Here is a 22,288-nt window from a genome sequence, read left to right on the forward strand (position 1 = left end):
TTTTCCTTCTTGGCAGTTGGTAAAAGTCCTTAAATTAGAAATAATTTTGGGGGAACGGAGCAGCAGCCGAACGCAGATTTAAAGCACTTTAGTAAATATTGTGGGTAACTGTCAGCTTTGCTTTTTTGGAACTCAGGAAAGGAGCAACTGGAAGAGGGAAACATCTTGAAGCAATCACAGAAGAAAAGCATGAATAATAGAAAGATAAATTTCTACATTCATTGGCTGCTCGACACATTATTGGAAAACAGGAGCGTCCTGGTCCGCAGGTCTTTTTTTTATTAAAATATGTTTCCCTGCTCAGTAATTACCTGAAAACATCAATATTGTGATTGTTCTCTGCAGAAAACATGTTGAACTTGCTGAACTAAAGGATGAGGTCTTCTATAGGGAGAGTCAAAACTGTCCTCTGGACTTTTAGGTTGTTCTACTCCATATGCCTCAGCAAGCATTGCCCTTTGGATCATGACATGATAATGTGAGCCATCAGAAAAGCTGCAGTTTGTAATGTCAAAACTGTTAGCCCCACTGTTAGGGATAGCTCAGTAGGTAGAGTGGTGGCCCCATGATCGGAAGGTCGGGGGTTCGAATCCATTGAGCTACCCTGAGGTACCCCTGAGCAAGGTACCGGCCGTACACACTGCTCCCTGGGCGCCCAGTGGCTGCCCACTGCTTCACTGAGTGAATGGGTTAAATGCAGAGAGGAATTTCCCCACGGGGATCAATAAAGTATACATTATTGAGCCATTTCCAAGGCTATTTACTGACACCAACAAATGCAAATGGTTGGAATTCTTTAGTGGGAGAGTTGACACTGTGGGTGTTTACTGATTCCTGAACCAAACACAAGCTGACAAACAGCCACTGCTGGGATGTTGAAATGGACGATAACACAGTGTATATGTTCAGGGACAACCATGTTTGTTTTTACATACAGATGGACAGGAAAAGCAGGCAAAGGAGCAATCTGATGCTCACAAGTACTCAGAGAGCCATCCATGCCACGATCACAGCCTACCACATTAACTCAGAACCCCAAGACCAATTAAAACAGGAGCCCCAGGTGCTTATTGACTGCTGAACTCTGACCCCAGACAAACCCTAACTGTGGTCTTGACCTGTTTCCCAGACATGGGAAGTGGGGGGCAAAAAAGTCAGTCTCCCAAGCAAGGACTTTAATTAAGTGTGTTCTCCAGGTACATGATTGGTTACCACAGTATAATCTGAACATTTGAAGATTTTGAAAGTACTTCTTTGCAAACTCGAGTTTCCCCACTGGGGGGCTAACCAGGTTGCTGCTGGAGGTCATTCAGTGTTGTTACCTGCAAATGACAACAGCAGTCCTTCTTCTGCTCTAGAAATGTGCTGTGAGCTAGATGGCCACTATAAGCAGCCCCTCTAGGAGGTGGAGAAATGATTCATATGTAGCGATCACGAGTAACATTCAAGATGGTGGATTTGGTGTCTATCAATGACTAGAACAGGCATGTATTTAGGCATTTAAGCATGTAGACATGGTCAAAACAACCTGCTTAAGTTTAAACTGAGAATCACAATGTGGAGGAAACTTGATTTAAGTGACTTTGAATGTGGTTGTTGATGCCAGACAGGCTTGTCTGGTCTTCAGTATTGCAGAAACTGCTGATCTACTGGAATTTTCCCACAAAACCATCTCTAGGGTTAAAAGAGAATGATCAGAAAGCGAAAGCATTAGGGAGCAGCAGTTCTCCAGGAGAAAATGTCTTGTTAGATAATGGCCACACTGCTATGAGCTGATAAGAAGGCAACAAGTAACTCAAAGATCCACTTGGTACAACCAAGGTATGCAGAAGACCATCTCTGATCACACAAAATGTCAAACCTTGAAGCAGATGGGCTTAGTCTAATGCCTCTTGATTTCAGCTGAGACGTTCAGATGGTAGGGTCAGAATTTGGACTAAACACCATGAAAACATGGATCCATCCTGCCTTGTATCAACAGTTCAGGCTGGTGTTTGTGGTGTTACGGTGGATGGATGTTTTCTTGGAACATTTTGGGGCCCTTAGTACCAGTCAAGCATCATTTAAATGCCACAACCTACCTACGTATTGTCCATGACCACAATGCATCCATGTTTTGATGGCTGCTTTCGGCAAAGCCATCAGAACACATCATGTCAAAAAGCTCATATAATTTTAAACTAATTTCTTGAACATAGCAATGAGTTCACTTTATTCAAATAGCTTCCACATTCACCTGACCTCAATCCAACGTGGTGGAACCGTAAATTCATATAATGGAGGAGCAGCAAGTGTGATGCTGTCATGTCAACATGAACTAAAATCTCTGAGAAATCTTTCTGGCACCTTGCTGAATCTATGCCAAAAGGGATTAAAGAAGTTCTGAAGGTGAAAGAGGGTCCAACCTGGTACTAGCAAGATATACCCGATGAAGTGGACAGTCAGTTTATTTGATCACAGTCATTTAATTATTTGTAATATATCTTTGTTACTGCTAAAATAAACATGCAGTCACTTAAAGCTCAAATTTTTTAAAACCTTTTCCATCATATTTCATGCAAAGGCTTACCTTGACAGTGTGTGAGATTCATCCGTTTAAAACCTTTGGAACATTCCACCTGTCCATTCGCGATCACTGCATATGCTGTAAACAGAAACATAAACAACAGTTCAGAGAAGCTCAGTGATGTTAAATGATGTGCTATGCTTCTTTGGTACAGAGGACTGCTTTCATCAGAGAGGGAGAAGAGAAGGAGTTCAAGTTTAGGAGAATTTAAGGGAATTTAAGGGAATTTAAGGTCTCAGTAATAGGAAAAACAAGGAACCCACAACTGAGCCTTGAGGGACTCCAGCAAGAGTCAAATGGGCTCCCCATCAACTACATTTATAAGGCAGCTTTGTCATCCAACAAAATGTAATAATGCTCTATGCCATTCATAATCGTGTAAATCCCTAGGCACATCATCATAAATTTGTTGACTAAGCCTTTATGACAGCCCTGACCGTTTTCATCAACCACGGTGCAAATCTAGTTAAACGAGAGACTAAAGCTTTAACTGTGCGCACAAGGAATGACGATTAATGTGCTGCTCACAGGAAAATGATTGGCCAAAATGTCTTAACGCTTGTTTTTTGCCAAAGCAGTACAAATCACATGGCATGTGTGTGTTTCAGGTGTGCGCTTGAGAGGTGCTGCAGTAAATAACACATCTGTCGGTTACTGCCCCAGTGCGGGCAAACTGTCAGTGTTAGAAGCCTGAAAACATGGTGTCATTACTCATTCGGCACCCAGTCAAGCCCCGGCACGCTCCATTAAATGTACAGGGGGTCAATGTGGCTATCATGTGGCAAAGAGTAAGTCTGTTAGTGTTTAAATGTGTGTGTATCCATATCTGTGTTTTTTAACAGAGATTAGGGGAAACTCTATGAAAGTCTTTCTTAACATAGACAGTGATTATTGGTACCAGATCTTTCCATGACTCAGATGACTCAGATTCTCTATGAATGTTGAAAAGATAATATCTAACTTCTGATTTTGAAAGAAAAAAAACATGTATTTTTGGCTGTAGAGGACTGTAAAGAATGATGATATGCTTGTTAGCAAGACAGAAGAGTCTTTAGCTATTATAGACTGTACAGTGCGACACACATCAGACAGCTCAGAGAAATGATTATAACACCCTGTGCTATATACACTATATGAGGTGCAATCAAAAGTTCTGTCTCTCTGCCCATAAAAAGCAAAAACTATTTAAATCTGGTCACTGTCTGATTCAATGCCATCTCCTTGTGTACCTCTGGAGCACTTCCATTACTTCTAAGCCTGAAAGTGGGGCATCAGGTGCGGAGCATGACCACCAGCATGCTCATTACTCTCTCAGACTGGTAAGGCTCAATTCGTGTAATAGCCTTAAGCATCTGAGGGAGGATATTAAGTGCAAGTGATCATGCACCAGCATACAGCACATGAAAAGTCAGGAGTTTTAACCATGCCAACACAACTGTCACTCAGCGCCCACACAACCCAACAGATTTGGCTAAAGACTCGCCCTCTTCAAGTCATCATCCACTGAGAGGAAAAAAAAACATGAAGGTTTTCTGCTCAAGAAAGGAATGACAGCAATGACAATCTTTTGATTCACACTATGGGCGTAAAAAATAACATTATACCACAGCAATGCATTGCTTTGAATGTGCTGCCACAGTGACGAAGGGTCTAGAAAAGACGTGACGCACGCAAGAACGTAAAACACCACTGCTTTGCCAGCAGAGGTATTTGGGAAAGGGAGAGAAGTCAATTCGGTTCAGCCCAAGAAAGTCAATGTGTTCTTGACTGAAAGAGTGCTCTAGTAAGATGTAAATGATGCCTGACAGGGTAAGAAGAACCAGAAAAGAACCTATCTCTATAATCCATCAGTTCTTTCTCTCTGTCCTTGCCACCAGCGTTAAATACATGCTTCCGGTATTGATTCAGCTGCTCCCTTATTTACAATATAGTGTACAAGAGTCAAAATGCCGAGACAGCAATCCATTAAACCAAAACCCAACAGTCAGTCATGAGTTTGTGTCATTTTCCCAGGAGTGACTGGAATGTGTGGCACATGAAGGTTTTCTGGGAATGAAGTCCTGGAAGCTGAGTTATGCTTTGGTCCCGCTGTGACCCAGTCGACCAGGCAGGGTCAATGTACCTGAGGGTTGACAGAGCAGAAGTGGGCCAGCATGAAGCGGGCAACACGAAAAGGGGGGAACTGTGTCAAAGCAATGCCCCTGTTCCTGCCTGCCCACCTCCTCATCTTCCTCCAGACCCTCCTAATCCCCCTCCGAAGTTTCTGAGTAATGAGATGTTGTGGTAGGAGCGACGGGCACGTCCTCCCGCAGTGATGGGATCAAGGAAAGTCTGGCCTGAGTGACAGCAGGGCGCACATGCCAAGGGAAGCACAGTGGGGGAGGTCCGGGAGTCTCAATAAAGCTTATTAGCAGGGAGAAGAAGACCCCCTGCAGAGATTAACAGCTTTAAGATGAATTTGAGAGAGAGGTAATATGTTGTGCTTGTGCATCTTTAAAGCCTAATTATTTGAGTAACAGTGGTGAAAAACTGAAATATTTGCACATATACAGACATGCTAACAGTAAATTTTTGTACATAGGCTCTGTTTTTGGTGCCATTATGGTCTTGGGTTTTTTTCGTGTATCTGAGTTTTGGATTCCTCGATTGATGTCATTTTTATTCTAGCAATGGTGAGTTTATTATTTTAATTCTACTTCCTGTTCACCTTTCTTATGTTTATCTAGTTGTGGTGCGTCTTTGGATAACTATTTTCGTAGTGCAGGGGTGTCAAACATAAGGCCCAAGGGCTAGAACTGGCTTAGTGGATGGCTTTGAAAAATTGAGAATGGAGGGCATTTGGACTTTTAAATGTATTTTAATAAGTTCTACAGATTTTCCTGCTGATAAAGACCTCACCCATGGCTATTCATACTACACCAAAATAATTACATTAAATTAAATGTTAATTAAATAATTAAATTTCCTGTTTTTTTCACTACTAAAGAAATTTCTGTTCTTACAATGGGACCACACCCCCAAAAAAGGACGTTTTCTGTGAATTAACAGACATTGCTGCTTTATAATTACAGGACAGTATAGGCAATGAGCTACCAGAACTTTTTTCTGTAAATTTTACACATGTATTTCTTACAGGTGAAGCCCAAACAGTCGTGCTGACAAATGTCTTTTATTTGCTACAGCTGAATTTTTTGAAAAAAACTGAGACATGCTGTCGAAATTGTACTTATGTTTCTAATAATAAGATATCTCAGGGAATAAATTCATGGTTAAACTCCTTTTCACTGACAGTGATGCCAAAAATTTTACTCAATTGTAAACCTAGCTCTATGTGGCCCATGATGTAAAACGAGTTTAACATCCCCGTTCTAGTGTTTTGATTTTATTTTTTAATTGACCTTTAGTTCCTTTTATTTTCCTGTCTGTGTTTGCTCTATCTGATCTTCAGGCTCACGCCCTTTCTTATCATGCTACTTTTAAAACTTCTATCTAGTTGGCTTTCATGTTTTACTTTGAAGGGTTCTTTCTCCTGTCTTGTGTGAGTTTTACTTCCTCCTTTGTGACTGACCTCACCTGTCATTGATTGTTCTCACCTGTCTGCCTGCTCCCAGCTGTGTCTCATCATGTAATCACTGCTCTGTGTATTTAGAGTCCTCCTTCCTCTGTGGCTTTGTTAGATTATCTGTTATTCGCACTCATGTGCCTACCAGGTTTCTAAGTTTTTGTCTTTAGTTCCTGTTTGTTTCCTTAAGTTTCAGTTTAGTTTGCTGATTAAAAGTCAGTTTTCTCCTCTTTTGGGTTTCTAGGTTCTTCTGTCAGTTTTTTGAAGTGTCATTTGTTAATCAACAAAGCTTTAGATTCTGTATCCTGTACTTAAATCAATTCCTCATTACAAGCTAACAGACGGATAGTACTTAGAGTTTCCTTAAGCATATCCTGGACCTAAAAATGCTTGAACTTTAAGATAGGTTCAGTAAAAGTTTTATTGGTCCACAGGGTTGAGTTGTTTGTGGCTAGTTAAAAAAAAAAATTGCATAAAAGTGCTCTGCCTGCCAAAGTTCACAATGACTTTCCTAATTACTGGTTGAAACTGTATCTGCGAATGAGAACCTTGTCTTCTAACCATCAACCTCAAGAAAAGATAATCAGCCCCAAAACTAAAAATGGGTGACAACTTGGCCATGTAATTTTCATTAATATCCAAAAAGCAAAGCATGATTGTGTCCTGATTTAATGGCGTTCCAGTTCCCATGCTTGTTTCTACAATCATTTGTGTAGAAAATATAGAGCTCCACAGCCAGTGGCTTGCAAGAGTGAGCTCAAGCTGCGCATCATTAGTGTCGCCCTTGGTTACAAAGACTGTAAACTCGGACTTGTCTGTATCCACAGAGGGAACAGACAAAACCTTTCAATTGTTGTCTATCCATTTAGCCCTGTTCAACAAAAGACTTCGTCACGCCTCACTAATTTATTGTCCATCTCCATTCAGTTGTGTTGTGCATTCCACTGGAGGCTGTTCAATAATATTTGCTCAAATTCCCTGACCTGAAAGTGTAATTCAGATTCCTTGAAACTTCTTGATAGCTGGTGTTATCCTAACTTAAATCTGAATAAATCCCTTAAGTAAAATTTGTTTAGTGAAAAGCACTGCTGGGATTTCAAATGAAAGGACAGCTTATGCAAAATAAGAGAGCTGGCTAAGAAAAAAAAGAGACAGGAAGCTGAGAAGGGAGAAAGCTTAGAGTCAGATGGGTTTCTCAGCCATACAGAAATCTTTAATTGCAGATTTTTGGTGCGATCACAATGTAGACCACCCGGCCTGCAGGCAGTTCTTCTAAGACGATTGAGTGGTCTGGTCCATCAATCACAGGGCTCAGAGCCCTTCACCAGCTTCTCCAGGGACTTGCCTCAGTGTTGGGCTTCTTCTCTTAACCAACTGGAAAACCTGAGAACTTGTGGGAGACAAGAGGGAGGAGGGATGGATGCCATCCACAGGATGCAAACGGTACAGTCTTCCTTTCTCTTCCATCGGGGTATACTCTAAGAAAAGACCCAAGAGCAAAGCCAAGACCTCGTGATCCTTTCCATAAAATTACTTTCTGACATTCCGCCACAGGACGAACTAAAAGAAGGAGCAAACTGAGCTCTTTAATCATCACAGAGTTTCAGGTCTTTTGAATCGCTACGATGGCAGAGCCATCTCTTCTTGGCCTCTGAGCCAATACTTGATTGGAGCAAACAGCTTAAAGACAAGTCATTTTCTCTCAAAACAGAATGTTTCCTTGGCAAAAGCCATACTTGCCAATCTGGCACAGACCATATCACACGGCCTGTAAATACGTCCCTGCAAGTGAAGCTAAAGCTAATCAGCAAAGATACGTGTGGTTAGCATTAGCGTCACACTGCGAATGCATAAACACAGCACCAATGTAAAAGCTGCAACATACTGCATTTGCTCAATCAACAGCAGTCTCATCTGTATAGTATTGCTTTCACACAACGATCCCATGGGATATATGATGCAATGACAAAAACAGCTTTGATGAGGAGTTTATTTCATTTTTCTGCCACATTAAATCTTTTACTGAAAACATACTTTTCATTGTCTCTATTCACGAAAGTATGCATGTCATGTCAGTGTTTGTAGTTTGACAATTTTGCTTAATGTCCTTTTCCAAGATGCTGATGGCAGTGTAACCCGCATGAAACACATTTAAAACAGAACCACATTCCTCCATAATCTCTGTGGACTATTTACCACCTGGGCTTCTTCCAAAATAAGGCATGCCACGGTACATTCCCAATAAAAAAAATATGCTTAACGTAGCTTGTATCGAATTAAGAAGCATCACAAATTTCAAATCCATGCTCCTCCAACTGGGATTTATTTCTCGTAGTGGTTAGGTCGGCTCAGCGCTGATTAGCTACACTGCTGCCCAGCTAATAGATTCCATAATTTGAGTTGTTAAGGGATAACGCTAAGTCAACATCAATGAATCAAATGCTGTCAAAGAGATGCGACATCTCTATCTGATCACCACGAGAAGCTGCTGTGAAGTTGTTCCAGTGCATCTGTTCTGTTGCTGCTTGTTTCTAAAGCAAAGTAATCGCATCTCTGGTTCTTGTTGGTCATTAACAAGTGTTCGTGTTTGATCAGCGCTAATAAAAAGCAAGAAGCACAGGCTTTGGCTGGTCAGTTTAAATGTCTCAGGAATAGATGGAAGATTTAGGAAGGGATGAGTTCATGTGGGAAGATCTGGAAGTTGTGGAGCTCTCCGAGTGCCCCCCGACCCCCACCGCCCCTCCTTCGCCTCATCTGACTTTGCTGATCTAAACCTCATGAAGAATAGCTTCCTCATTACAGAGAGAAAACAGAGAGGAGTGGGGAGCAAAAACAGGCAGATGACTTCCACAGACAGAGGTCGAATTGAGGGTGGGGCAAAACCATGTGAGGGCAGTGACAACACGGTGACCTCGGTGACCCAGGAAGGTAGGGTTAGAGAGAGGAAGCCAAGGCTCCCGTGGGTGTGGTGGTTACTTAAAGTCCCTGGGGACCTCTGATCCGACTCCTTGGGAAGCCTCCCAAGGCTTCAGCCTGGCTCATGGAGAGAGTCACTGAGAGGAAAGCTGCCCATCAGTGACAGATGGGGAGACAAATGGCTTGTGAAATTCCATGAGCAGTGAAACACAGTGAGGAAAAGGCTGCCAGCTATAGAGTGTGATGCCAACACGACAGTATAGGTCAGACTTGGGCCATAGCAATTTGCCTTCAGATAACTGGGAACCTCTGATTAATTTTCGGATTGAAATGTATCCTTAACCCAAAGATTTGCACAAACAGCCCTATCACTTGCTTTTCAAGGATAAAATTCCTCTCAGCATATAACGGATCCAGTTTCTCTTAATGGGACTCATGTAACCAAATCACCTCCTGTCCAACTCACCTATTCTCTTTCTCACTTGACTTAACAAGTCACTGGTTAATTCTCAAACTTGAGGACCTCTGCATTGCTGAAAGAAATTGCAGTGATGGAATGAAATGGTTTAAAATCCAAGAAAAGCACAGGGTTTGCTTTGTTACTCCACTTCATCATCCGAACTAAAGAAATGGAGCTGACTTCAGCCTATTGTGGTCGATCTGGAACTCATTACAGGCCAGGAATCCTCAGCATGTGACTTTTAAAGGCACTAACTGCTAAGACCTCATCTCCCACTGAGATGGGACACACTGGCATTTATGCCTCTGCAATGTCAGACCTTAATATAATGAACACACAAACACATGCACAAACAGTAAAACAAGCCCACAAAATATCCCTAAGCGATACAGTGTTCTTGGTGCATAATAATATATAATATCCAGCTGTGTAACACAACTAACTGTACATTTACGGACTTGAGACACAGCCAGACTGTAACAGTAGCAATGCATTCTGGATCTATATGACTGTATCGAGTGAGTGCGATGCAGATATACTGACAGTGATGTGGAGGCAGGCAGCAAAGACTTAGCAGTCCTGTCTGCAACAGCACCCCATTAAACTGCGGTCATTCTGGCATCCTCTACCAATATCATAAAAAATGAAGTAGCAAGCCTTGCTCTTAGTCAACAGCGTGTTTAGCAATAAACTGACCAATGGTAGTAATGCACGCCTAGAAACAAACTGGGCTTTCATGACATCATTATCACGTACTCAACAGGACACACGGGAGAGTCCTATTAAGCTACATGACCTCTCTCCTCACTGCGAGCTGACGGCTGACTCAATCGCTATAAAATAAAGAGAGACACATCATTCTTCAGGAGCTCCACATCATTCCTGTCAAACGCATGAGAAAGAACACACCTAGACGAGTAAGCAGGGAATGTAGCTTAGAGATAAAGCCCAAGTCTTTACCCTGAGAACAATAGCACTCTTGGAGGAATTCAAAGTATTTCTCGTATTAAAACTCACCCAAAGACTTCTGGGAGAGAGTATGTGACTTCATTTTTTACTTAGGTTTTCCCTCTTTCTTTCTTTCTTTCTTTGCCATTGTGTGACCCTGGCCTACGATACGCTGCCCCCCAAAAGGAGCCACAAAAATGAGCAAATTGGGTATTCACTCTGTTTTCTCCCCCAACTTCAAAGGAGGGAGCAGGGGAAAACATCTGGGAGCCAAAAGAGATCATGCCGTGGACTTAGAAAGAATTGGAATCTGGCATGCCTGGGGAGACAGTGCGTGGGAGGGAAGAGAATAGATCGACATCTATTATCAAGGCGGGAGACAGAGAGAGAGAGAGAGAGAGAGAGAGATGATGTCTGCTTCTGATCAACGTCTGGTCAGATATTAAAGAGGGTACAGTCAATCTAACAGTAAAACTAGCAAATCTGCAGGGTATGACCATAATATGATTGAGACACGCGGGAAATAACTGAATCTCCCATGTGGCACTGTACGCTGTGGGAGTGCCAAAACCAGTGCATGGACCACATCGTGCTCTGCAAGTAGTAAAAAGAGCTGTCAGAGCCCCCATCTATAGTGGACAGTGTCACCACCAAGCCTTCCTGCCAACATACAACCACCCTGTTGCTGTTTCACTTACCTACCACAGCTCTGGTTGGGAACCAGTTGCTCATTTCCTCATTCATTCAAGGCCACATTGGCTTGCTTTGCCCGCAGGGTGGGTGGCACGCCTGCCAGGCTCTCATCTTCATGCTAAATGTGTTTTCATTTGCTTCCCGGTTTTGGTTTTATAGAAGTGAAAACAGCTTCATTTTAACAACTGGGAGCATGGGCGAGTCACGCAGCCGCTTTCAAAGGTTTTTAGAAATCTAACAAAGGCCGCTATGTTCTAGTCATCATCGCTCATTAGCATTGTTTAGGCCTGTAAAACATGCTCTGATAAAACTCCACCAACCATAAACAATGGCTGCTAAGGCATTAATTTTTAGACACCTTAATATGAAGCAATCAGAGTGGGAAAAATCTACCTTTTGAGTCGATGTGTGGCACAGAGCAAGATTATCAAAGGACTAACATCAACAGCAAAACAGAATATTGCACCAGCAGAATTAAACCAGATTAGTTTAATTCTGTATGAAAAAAGTTACATAACTCTGGTGGCTTTAGTCAGAACAGCTTACCTGGTTTGGTCGGACACTTTTGGCACTTGTTTAGGCCCCAAGAGGCGCCAATACTTCCACAGCAATCATCCTGTTTGGTTAGCCCTGGAAGAGGCTTGCCGCACTACAACAAGACACATCTGTGTTAAATCTATGAAACAAGTTTGGAGAATGAGTGTTACATGTTTGGGTAGGCACGCTTGTTTGTGTGCAAGTGCGTGTGCGCGCTGGCAAGGGTGCAAATGTTTTTGTGTCAGGGTGTGCGTGTATACCTTTCTGCGAGGACAGAGAGAACCAGACACATCGGAGACTGTTTAGTTAGAGGTGGACATAAACACACCGAGTCCTAAGAACAGCTAAGAAACTCCTGGTGTGCTGCATTAAGGGCTCTTGGTTAAATGCTGAAGGGAGAGTCCTATCAAACACTACTTGTCGGATTTTGTCTGATAGAAATTAAACTTAAGAGATGATATTTTTTCTCCAGATTGAATCTATTATGGTTAAATAATATGGAAATTTGCAGGGTGAATCTGCTCTTTTGCTGAAGTTTAGTTCTTCTTTGACATAGTGACTAAGTGGTTTAATTTAAATTGCCTTACTTAACCAGAGAGGAAATAATGGAAACAGCACTTGAGCACAAACAAACTCAAGAACTAATTCTGGCAAAAACAACTCGTTGTGTTGTTGCAACTGAAATACTAATAAGACCCAACAATAGCCAAGCTAACAGATGCTGTATGAGGTCTAAGATTAGCCGGGCTCACGCACTGCCACTTAAAGTCCTTTCCTTTTCCCAAGTGCTTTAGGATACATTAAAGCAAAGCACAGTAAATCTACAAAATGTGCCACACTCTGAGCACACAGGCGATGAAAAGTCTCACCATTTGGGCCACATGGGGAGGTTTCAAGCCTCACCTTCACCTCCTCTGAATGCATCCTAACTCATAACATGCTTTTGTTGAGGAAGTGGTGGAACATGAGATGGCCAGTGTGGCCAAGCCTCATAAATTCTGGACTTTACACATAAATCATTTTCACAAACTTCCTGTTTGAAGCAACAGCTAGCAGAGAAGGTTAAGGGATGTGACTATATAATGGCAGCTGTGGCTAAAACACTGCGTTCCAGTTGTTTCAACACCTAGACCACAATACTTTATGTGTACTGATTTAAGTTGAGATAGCAGTGTACACGGTACCTGTCCATCGACCGTCTCCTGAAAGCATCTTCCAACATTTCCGTTCTGACGGATGTGGGTTGTGGCATGGCCGTGGCCATTCCCGTTAGCGTGTGGGTGTCTGCTGCTGTGCTCGCTGGAGTGTTCGTGTCCGTTTCCAGGCTGGGAGCGCTGCTGGACAGAGTGAGCCCCCTCTGTGGTGGCTGGTCTTTGCCCAGGTTGGACTCGAGCTACTTGGTGGATCTGGACATCAGCTTCTGGAGGATGCTGAATGTGGACGTTGACCAAGGATGGGTGGAGAGACGCTGGAGAAGAAGAGAGCCAAAGCTTACACAGCATAGTAGATAGTTTACAGTGTCAAAATTTGAACCGTTTAAGGGGAAGCATCCTCTGCCAAGGGATAAAATCTGTATATACATACTGCAGTGCATGAGATCTCAGCTAAAGTCTTATGCAAACACTTGCTTCATCATCAAGTCACGAGATTTGGTGCATATTGGTAATTCCCGGCAGTGAAGAGGCCCTTAAGATGCTACAAAACAACAACAACACAAAGCGTTTCGGATTCTCTGGTTTAAATCAAATCGCTTTAAAGACTGAAAACAGTTTTGCTGAAGAGTTGAGAAGATGTTGCAATGTGAGGCTCTGTTGTCCTTCTGACACAGGGTAAGCATCCATCTTCAGGGAGTGCCAGGTTTTTTCCCAGAATCCCGACCCACTCTCATGAATCATAACCTCACACACAGACAGCAGAATCCAAGGAGAAAACGCAAAACTTCGTCCAGGACAAGAATGGCTCCATTTCATATATAAAGCATACAGTCAGGACAAACAATGTCTTTCCTGTAACATGATAACACACTGACTGGATTTGTCATTAAATGCAATTATTAAGTAATTAATGTTTCAGAAGAGGATGAAATGTGTCTGAGTGTAATTTAAATGAATTTAGACTGACCTTCTGCTTCTAATTAACTGTTCCATAAAATGAGAAACTAAGAAAGAAGGACACGATAGCTTACACCAGGAGATGAGAGTGAATTTATCTCTTTTATTCAAGCACAACAATTCGTATTGTTGCCGTGCTCTGTTTCTAATATCTTCTGTCTGGTAAACGCGGCATTGTGTGAACAATAAGATGACTCGTACTGAGTCATCTATGAGCTGTTCTGCTTAAAATAGAAAGTGACCTCTGCTGTTGGCAAGGAAAGCAATAACACTACACTATAAACAATGTTAAAAATGAAGCTATGCTTTTTTCTTCCCTTTTTTTATTAAGGCAACTTCTGTTGCAAAATTCAAGTCAGGTGATTATTTTATGTTGAATGAAACTGATTAATCGCAGGCATTCATGAGATCCTTTGCTTCTGGAAGAAAGGAACAGCCAGGAAACCCACAATTGTTGTTTATTAACTGTGTTTTGCTTCTTTTTTCGACACTTCTCTGTTGGAGTGTAAGCTTTACTAGAAGAATGACAACCTTGCAGTTATGAGGCACGATTACAGCCAGAGTCATCAAGAAATGAACATGTTAGCTAACATACAGTCATCCTGAGGTCTCTTAAATATGCACAATATCCAAAATGAAAAGTGATGGCCAATGTAAACTGTTATCTTGCCAGTGATGGGAGTTATCACAGTGTCAAGCTAACAGCACTTGTAATGTGAAGACATGCTAATAAAGTTAGAGTGAGTGGGGAGGCGTGCTGGAGCGTGATTACCTGGCTGATTGGACAGCGGGAGAGTGTACATGGAGTGGGATGGAGATTTTGGTTTCTGGTGGTTCCTGTGGCTTTGAGGGGTGGGTCGGGCAGGAGGAGGGACTGGCAGGTGACAAAACCGTCCTGTTGAGTTTGACGGACACCAGCACAGGTCCCTGCCAATGCACCGGCCTCCATTAAGACAGGGGATCTGACAGAAGACTGCAACGATGAAGGACAAGAAACAGAGAAAAAAAGGGGTTATGAATGAGAGGAATCTTTAGAATACACAACATACCACATTTAATTGCACAGCATCATCTAACCTTACACACAAGGATCTGGTAATAAGAAACAGAAGGCGTAGTCCTAATAGGAAGGGCATGTGCTAGGGCTTCCTGTGGACAGCCTTTGTTTGCAAACGGTTAGCAACAGTCATGCTGTTCTCTGCTTTGGCACTACCAGACTCCTCATTCCACATGACGTTTATAAAATCTCAACTTTGTCCTCGCGACAGAGCCATGCCCCTCACGCTGTGCCTCCTTCAATGGCATGTTTTGCCTCTCATCAGTAATTACATACTCCTGTGCAGGATGATGAGTGATGATGCATGATTCATGCTGTAATAATTTGCAGAAAATAATAACAAGATACCATATGGGACACGTGTTTGGATGACAAAAGGCGAAAAAGTTCCCCTAAATATCAAATATTGTCCAAAAATTGAAAGGAGTGCAACTGGCTCATAGCCATCCAAGTAAATCCAAGTCCAAAATGTGTTCTGTCTACAATTTGATTTATATTTTGTAATTTGCCGTGGAAAGAAAAACAGAACAGACCAGCAGTGGCCAGATGGTGTTTGACAGTAGTGCTTTAACAGCCCTTTCATTGCCTTATCTTTTGGCATAAGGGATGGGTGCCAGCCCAGCGCCCTACATACCTGGGCCTGTTCCCATCTACAGTTTCACTCTGACCTGACCTCTCCTAACTGAAAACATCAAAGACAAAAAAAAAAAAATCTATCCAACTATGACGAATATAGAACTATTCTGGAGCATGAAGGATGAGAAAGTGAAGCAATGCACTTCTACAAAAACAAGAGACTGTTTTGCAAGATACAGATTCAAATGGCCTGCATGCTATGAGATTAAAGAGAATGCCAGACATGGAAACAAACAGGGAACTTCATCCTCTGTGTCTCATTGAGGCTAACAGGGTGCAAACAGGGAACAGGGAGATGCTGGACGGTTCTGATGGCATGTAGGGAATGAGCTCCCTGTCACATAACATTAACAAGAGTGGGACCACAGGACGAAAAGAGGGAGGAATAGAACAAGAATAGAATCGCGTATCAGATGGGACATTAAAAGGATTAGCAGGAGAATGCTAACAGAATAGATTAAAAACAGAATAAAAAGAAACAGAAATAAAACGAAGGAGAAACAATGCAGGGACAGAGACGGGCAGAAAGACTAAATATGTCCAGACACAGAGAAAGGCCTCCTGTGATTCGACATGCGGGCTAAATTATCAACTCAAGGAGAGCTATTAAAACCTCAGTGTTGGATGCATGTCTGCACTGGTCTGTGTCAGGCAGTCCCACCCTGGTATGGGGCAGGAACTATTCTTAGACAACATCCTACTGTCGACTTTCCGCAGCAGGTTCCACATCTGCCTATCTTTCTGTCCATTTAACAACCTCTAACGAGCGAGACGCACATGCGCACACACTTCTCACCCAATAAACAGACTTCTACCAATCTAATATCAGCTTTAAGTAAGTGTTATACACAGGGTGTGCATCGAGAGGCACTGCTGCAATTACCCAGCCGTTTTTACTGCGCTGTTTTTACTGCGCCGTTTAAGCAACGTAACAACAGCATGAGATAACTGTTTGCTGTCCACTTGACATTCCTGGACGAACACGCAGACCCGAGCAATAACAGGATGCGAGCCTAAATGGAAAGCAATCTCTTTTTAACGTGCTCTTTAACGCATGCTTTTACATAACGAAGACAGGGGATTTTTGTTTTTTGTTTGAGAATAAAAGTGGGACATAAAAACTAACCACTGAGGAAAAAGTGGAAATGCCGGGAATGTAATCTCGTGAAGGGTCTCTGCCAGGATGCTGAAGTGTTTAGAATATCTATGCCGTGTTCCAAAACCCTGCTAATGTGCACATAAATCTGCAACATCGACCTGTTTATATATTCATAAGCCTGCGATGTCCTCCCTAAATAGGCTAGTGCATTTCGGTGAGGGTTGTTTGCATGTTTGTTTCCCTGTTTGAGTTTATATTTATGAGAGTTGTAACTGGAGCGGATCTATATATGTATGTGTGTGGTATGTGCGCCCTTCATCTCTAATCCATAATTAGTCTGAGGTCTAAGCTGGACCATTAAACCTGATGAGAAAACTCAGAAACACGCAGGGGATACGACCCTCGCCTTGGCACTAGCCGCCCCCTGCTATCCCATGGACACTCCTGTGTGAATTTGGAGCAAAGCCCTCTGGATAAATGACAGGTTTAATGTAATCCCTGTAAAACCCTGTTCATGCTGCTACTCTTTCTCTCTTTTCAGCCTCTCCCTCTCCTTTTTCATCCATTCCTGCCCTCCCAGAGAGCATGTTAAACGGTTAACGGCGAGGCCAACCGCGAGGTGTAAACCGCAAAAGGGATGGGGCTAAGTGTTGGGGAGCGTGGGACCACTAGGTCCACGTGTCTGTGTACAAGGGGAGATTAGGCCCCTTTTACAGAGCTTGCTATTAATCTGCTCTCCCCTGTCTGTCTTTTTCTTTGACAGTGAAAGTTTTCAGCATAGCTCTCATGCTTAATCTACACCACTCTGCCTCCTGTCTAAGATTGGTATTCAGAACAGACAGCATGCCACTGGGTACCCATTTTGTCTAGCTCACCCAATAAAAAAAAGAATGAGATACCAAACACAGACTGTGTGTGAGAATCGAAAGGGAGAAAGAGAGACACTCAGGGACAACACAGAGCAGTATCACAGAGATAAGCAGGCAGACAGGCATTGCTGATAGTCAGAGGGCCGGGGTCGACACTCACAGAGTCGGAAGCCCTGGTTCTTCGGCTGCTGCTGGTGCGAGGTCTCGCTGTAGACCTCGGTCATGTCTCCCTTCTCGCAGCTATTATAGCAACGCCCTCCGGAGCACACCCTGCGGCACATCATAGGTGTGAAGACGATCTTGATGCGATCCAGGTTGGCGGTGAGGTTGGCCCCTGGAAAACACACACACACCTGGTTGAGAAGGGGCAGCAGCAGAGACAGGCTAGAGACGAGCTGCATCCTTCCACCTTCAGCTTCACTGTGACACACTCCCCGTCTGGGCAAAAGGGAGGTTTATAAGTGCGAGGGTGTGTGCTGACGGTTGGCCAGTGGCACGCTGCAGCTGAACGTGCGATGTGCCACAGACCAGCAAAAAAAAAAAAAAAGGGGGGGGGGGGGGGGGGGTGAGAAGGCTATTAGGTTTTTGGGCTAGCCTCCAAGCCCTTTATCTTTGAGAGAAGGTGTTTTGGATATGTGTATGTGTGAAGGAAACAAAGAGAGTGTAGGTGAGCACTGTGTAATGGTGGGAAGCTGTTCAACAGCCGTTGCTGCGGTACGGGGCTAAAAAACAGGAGGATGTGGAACGGCAGACAGCTGTGCACGTTGGATCAAAGAAGAGGGGGAAAAAAACTGGTGACGTTCACATCACATTTCCAACAGCAACCAGGTTCCAGTGTCTATCATGTCAGAGAAGAGTCTGAGTAAATTCCCAAAGGTTCCGAAGTACGTAACTGCGCAATCTCGCACATGCTCAAACTGCAATAGCTTTGATACGAAACGTCTGTGCATGTGATGAAGACCACAGAGGGTGTGAGGGTCAGAGGGAGAAAGGAAGTGCATCCTGGGACGCTGCCAATTTTTCCTTGTGGCTAATGTTGAACAATGACACCACAGGAAGTGTATGCATGTATTGTGGTCACTCTGAATTTCGTCAGGCATTCGTAGCGATTTCATTTGTTTTGAGGTAGCTAGGGGCAGAGGATGTGAAATAATAACAGAGCCAAGATTTATGATATTCACAAATATTCAAGTGGAAGACATACATGTATTCAGTCTCACTGTACTTACCTGCTGGTAATAATGCATTGCCAAACTGTCCGTGCAGCTGGCTGTTGCTGGTTGGCCTGTGAGTATTGTGGGAATGTGTGTTGGTATGCCCATTCCTGTTTCCATACCAGTTCCCGTGCTCGTGGCCGTTAGAGTAGCCATTGCCATTGGGCAGAGCGTTGGAGGTTATAGGCCCAGAGGATGATGGATAACGTTTCACAGTACGGGAGGTCCCGGTCTGCTGAGGGGAGGAGTCAGGGGGTCCCCGTCTCACTTGGGTCCTGTAAATTATGACAAGGCCATAAACACATGACCTCAGACAAAAGCTAATGTCCCACACACACACATATATGCAGTCACAAAGATACACCCATGAGCATCTTATACGCGTCACCATGAAATCCATTCAAGTGTGCTCAGTGTGTGCAACAGAAAGTAGGACTCCTAAGAGACAAACATGCCACCTAGCTCATAGATTGCTTAATCATACTTAATCGATTTTATAGAATAAAACATTTAAGTTTAAAGGAACTGATAATACTGAATCATTCTTTAAGCACTACATTGCTAAAATAAAATAAAAGTGGACCTAACACTGTATTCTCAGCGCCATACTGTTATTCTGGATCTCCACTAGAACAGCTATTATTTATTTGTATGCGATCCCTCAGTTTTATCACCATCAGAAACAAGTTATATTAGCTCCCATATCTTTCAGGCCATCCTCTCAGTAAGCAAACTTACTTCTGATTGGCTATCGGGTTCTGCAAACAGACTCATGTGCTTGTGAGCACCACATCCTCAACTTCCCAGTTTTCAGGTTCCAAAAATAAACTTTAAATCTTTTAAACAAAACTCAGTTTCTTGTTTTGTCAGCTTCTCAAATCAGTTGGACATCTATGCTCTGTAAATATTACGCTCATTACCTGCTTATTAGTGGATTTAGTCTTTCAGTCAAACGCTGTATGAAAACAAAAGTCTCTACTGTCACCCACAAAAACCGTGTAGAATAATCGTATGCAGAGCTCTCTGTTTGGTCCTCTCCTGCACGAATCCAAGAGAAGAAAACAGTAACGGCAGTCTGAAGGTCGAACTTTTGGCTCACACAAGCGGACCTTCTTCTTTCAATCTTTGAACATGGTTAAAATGACCACCCACAATTGTATCAGTGTGCATATGACAGCACACTGCAGACATCTTAAAGCCATTTCACAGGAATACATTGGCCAACAAAATATTAGGCAGCCAAAGAGAGTATGTGTGTGGCTCGTCTTAGAAAAGCGTGTGATTAAACACATTAGATCTTGCCATCACAACTACAAAACCTTTCCATCACACATTGTGTCTGCATGACTAGATTATGAACTCCTTGTTTTGTCTGACTGTGGCCAACCAGAGAGCAACATCCTGAGCGTTGCGTTGAACTGGAGGAAGTATTAAAACTGGGGTCGACGAACAAAGCTCGACCAGGGCTGCAAGGGGGCAAGTTTTTTTCCCCAGTGAGCATTTCATTTGGGTCAATTACTGAGCCAGTGTTGCACGACCTGGAAGTTGAGCTCATGTGAGTGACCTGGGGGAGGCGCGTGCCTCTCAGACAGAAAGGCAGACAAGCCTACCTGGGTCTAGGATTGATTTTGGAATGCTGGGATTCAGCCCTGCAAAAAAACAAACAAACAAAAAAAACATCTGGACCCCACTGATCCGCCCTGACAGACAGGCAGTGAAGGACAAAGTTGAGCTATGCTGGATAGATCAAATAAACACTTGTACAAAACTGTGTTTTTTTTCTAAACCACACATCACAAATCAGCTCTGTTAACCCCCACACACACTCACAACAATAATCAAGCAAATAAACATGTGCGCACACACACAAAAATGCATATTTGTCCACACAAAAGCAAACACAGACACACCGTGTCCCAGCTGTCGTAGAAATAATACAAGCCTGTGCGTGTCTCTTTAATTATAAACTACATTCCTGTTACTATGAGGAGTAGGACACCAAATGAGGAAGCCTAAAAGGTAGACAAGCATGTAATAATGTTCTCTCACATCATCTTTTTAAATGACATGTAGCACCTAAAGCTGACAGGGTGGATTTGGGAGAAAGGATGTGACACAGGGAAACAAGAGGTGCTACTGCCAAGGTAATAACGATGGACAGGAGGTGGCAAAAGACCGTTACACTTCCATGCTCAAATATGATTGGGTTTTTCCATCACTAACAGTGACACCTGACCTGCAAGCATCCTGCCTCACTTCCTAGACCTAGCCAGATGTTGCTCTGTCTACCTCTCATATGTTCAATGGCAAACTGGTTTCCTCCCAGTGTGAGCTCACGGTTACCCTCTCTGCCTGCAGATCAGGGAGCACCCGGGGCAAGCACAACCTCACTCTGACGTCAAGGCCTCTGTGGCTTAAAGCGGAATCATTCCCCTCCCTTGTTCTGGGTGACTTGAAAGCAATTTCGAAGTTTACATGGGACATGGGCTGTACAGACAGATGGAAGTAATGTTTGGGGTATCAAGCAATGGCCATACAGTTTTAATTAAATCACTTAAGTCAGCAATAACAGAGCTGCTGAGCACATGGTACAAAGTCTGAAATAAGGCAAATAAAAATGAATGGAAAAAAATAATAATAGCTGAGTAGTTCTCAGTCTTTCAGCAGCTGGTATCATCTGACACTTTTCAGTTCAACAAAGCTACTTAGCATTTATGAAATCCAAAAAGCTCTCACCAAGCACCAATCAGGACAGACAACGCTAGCATGTAATATAAGTTGGTAAAGAGGAAATACATTCACTTACCTGGTCACTTTATTAGGTACAACCTTTCAACTGTCAAGAACAATTACTAATCAGCCAATCACATGGCAGTGACTCGATGCATTTAGGCAAGTAAACACAGTCAAGACGACCTGCCTTAAGTTCAAACCGAGTAAGGCCGAAAGGGGATTTAAGTGGCTTTGTTACTGGTAAATGGGATAGCTGTTGGTGCCAGATAGGCTGTTCTGAGTATTTCAGAAACTGCTGATCTACTGGGGTTTTTCTACACATTCATCTCATGGGTTTGTGGTCAGAAAAAGAGAATCTTGTGAGCAGCAGTTCTCTGGTTTAAAAGACCTTATTGATCACAGAGGTTAAAGCAGAATGGTCAGAAGGCAACAGTAACTCAAATAACAAAGCTATGCAAAAGGGCATTCCTGAATGCACAAAAAGCTGAACTTTTGACTAAGGCAGCTAAAGACAGGAAACTTAGTTTAAAATTCACATGGGTTCGCTAAAATTTGGCAGCAGAAAAGTGGAACAATATTGCCTGGTCAGATGAGTCTAAATTTCTACAGTAAGATTAGGATGTTACAATCAGAAATGAGTGAAAACAACATAAAAGTATGGATCTATCCTGCTGTGTATCCATGAACTAAGCTGCTGGTGGTGTATTTTCTTGGCACACGTTGAGCCTCTTAGTACAAGTTGAGCATCATTTAAATGTGAGTACTGTTGCTGACCATAGCCATCCTTTTATGACTGCAGTGTACCTATCTTCTGATGGCTGAAGTTCAAATTGTCTCATACTGGTTTCTTGAACATGCCAACGTGTTCACTGTACTCAACTGGCCTC

At 42.9% G+C, this 22,288-nt stretch overlaps 1 protein-coding gene across 3 annotated transcripts in view; it reads right to left on the reverse strand.

Annotated features, from left to right (window-relative positions):
• LOC134644159 (latent-transforming growth factor beta-binding protein 2-like) overlaps positions 1 to 22,288 on the reverse strand; it is an 87,976-nt gene that overhangs the window by 35,699 nt on the left and 29,989 nt on the right. For all 3 annotated transcript variants that reach the window (XM_063496908.1, XM_063496910.1, XM_063496907.1), the window contains exons 4-9: positions 18,684 to 18,943; positions 17,615 to 17,788; positions 14,566 to 14,766; positions 12,867 to 13,150; positions 11,692 to 11,794; positions 2,570 to 2,644 (exon numbers count right to left, since the gene is read on the reverse strand). In XM_063496908.1, coding sequence (XP_063352978.1) covers positions 2,570 to 2,644; positions 11,692 to 11,794; positions 12,867 to 13,150; positions 14,566 to 14,766; positions 17,615 to 17,788; positions 18,684 to 18,943 — 1,097 coding nt within the window. The remainder of the gene's footprint in view (positions 1 to 2,569; positions 2,645 to 11,691; positions 11,795 to 12,866; positions 13,151 to 14,565; positions 14,767 to 17,614; positions 17,789 to 18,683; positions 18,944 to 22,288) is intronic.

Source organism: Pelmatolapia mariae, linkage group LG16_19 (assembly GCF_036321145.2).
Source record: "Pelmatolapia mariae isolate MD_Pm_ZW linkage group LG16_19, Pm_UMD_F_2, whole genome shotgun sequence".
Taxonomy (NCBI): domain Eukaryota; kingdom Metazoa; phylum Chordata; class Actinopteri; order Cichliformes; family Cichlidae; genus Pelmatolapia; species Pelmatolapia mariae.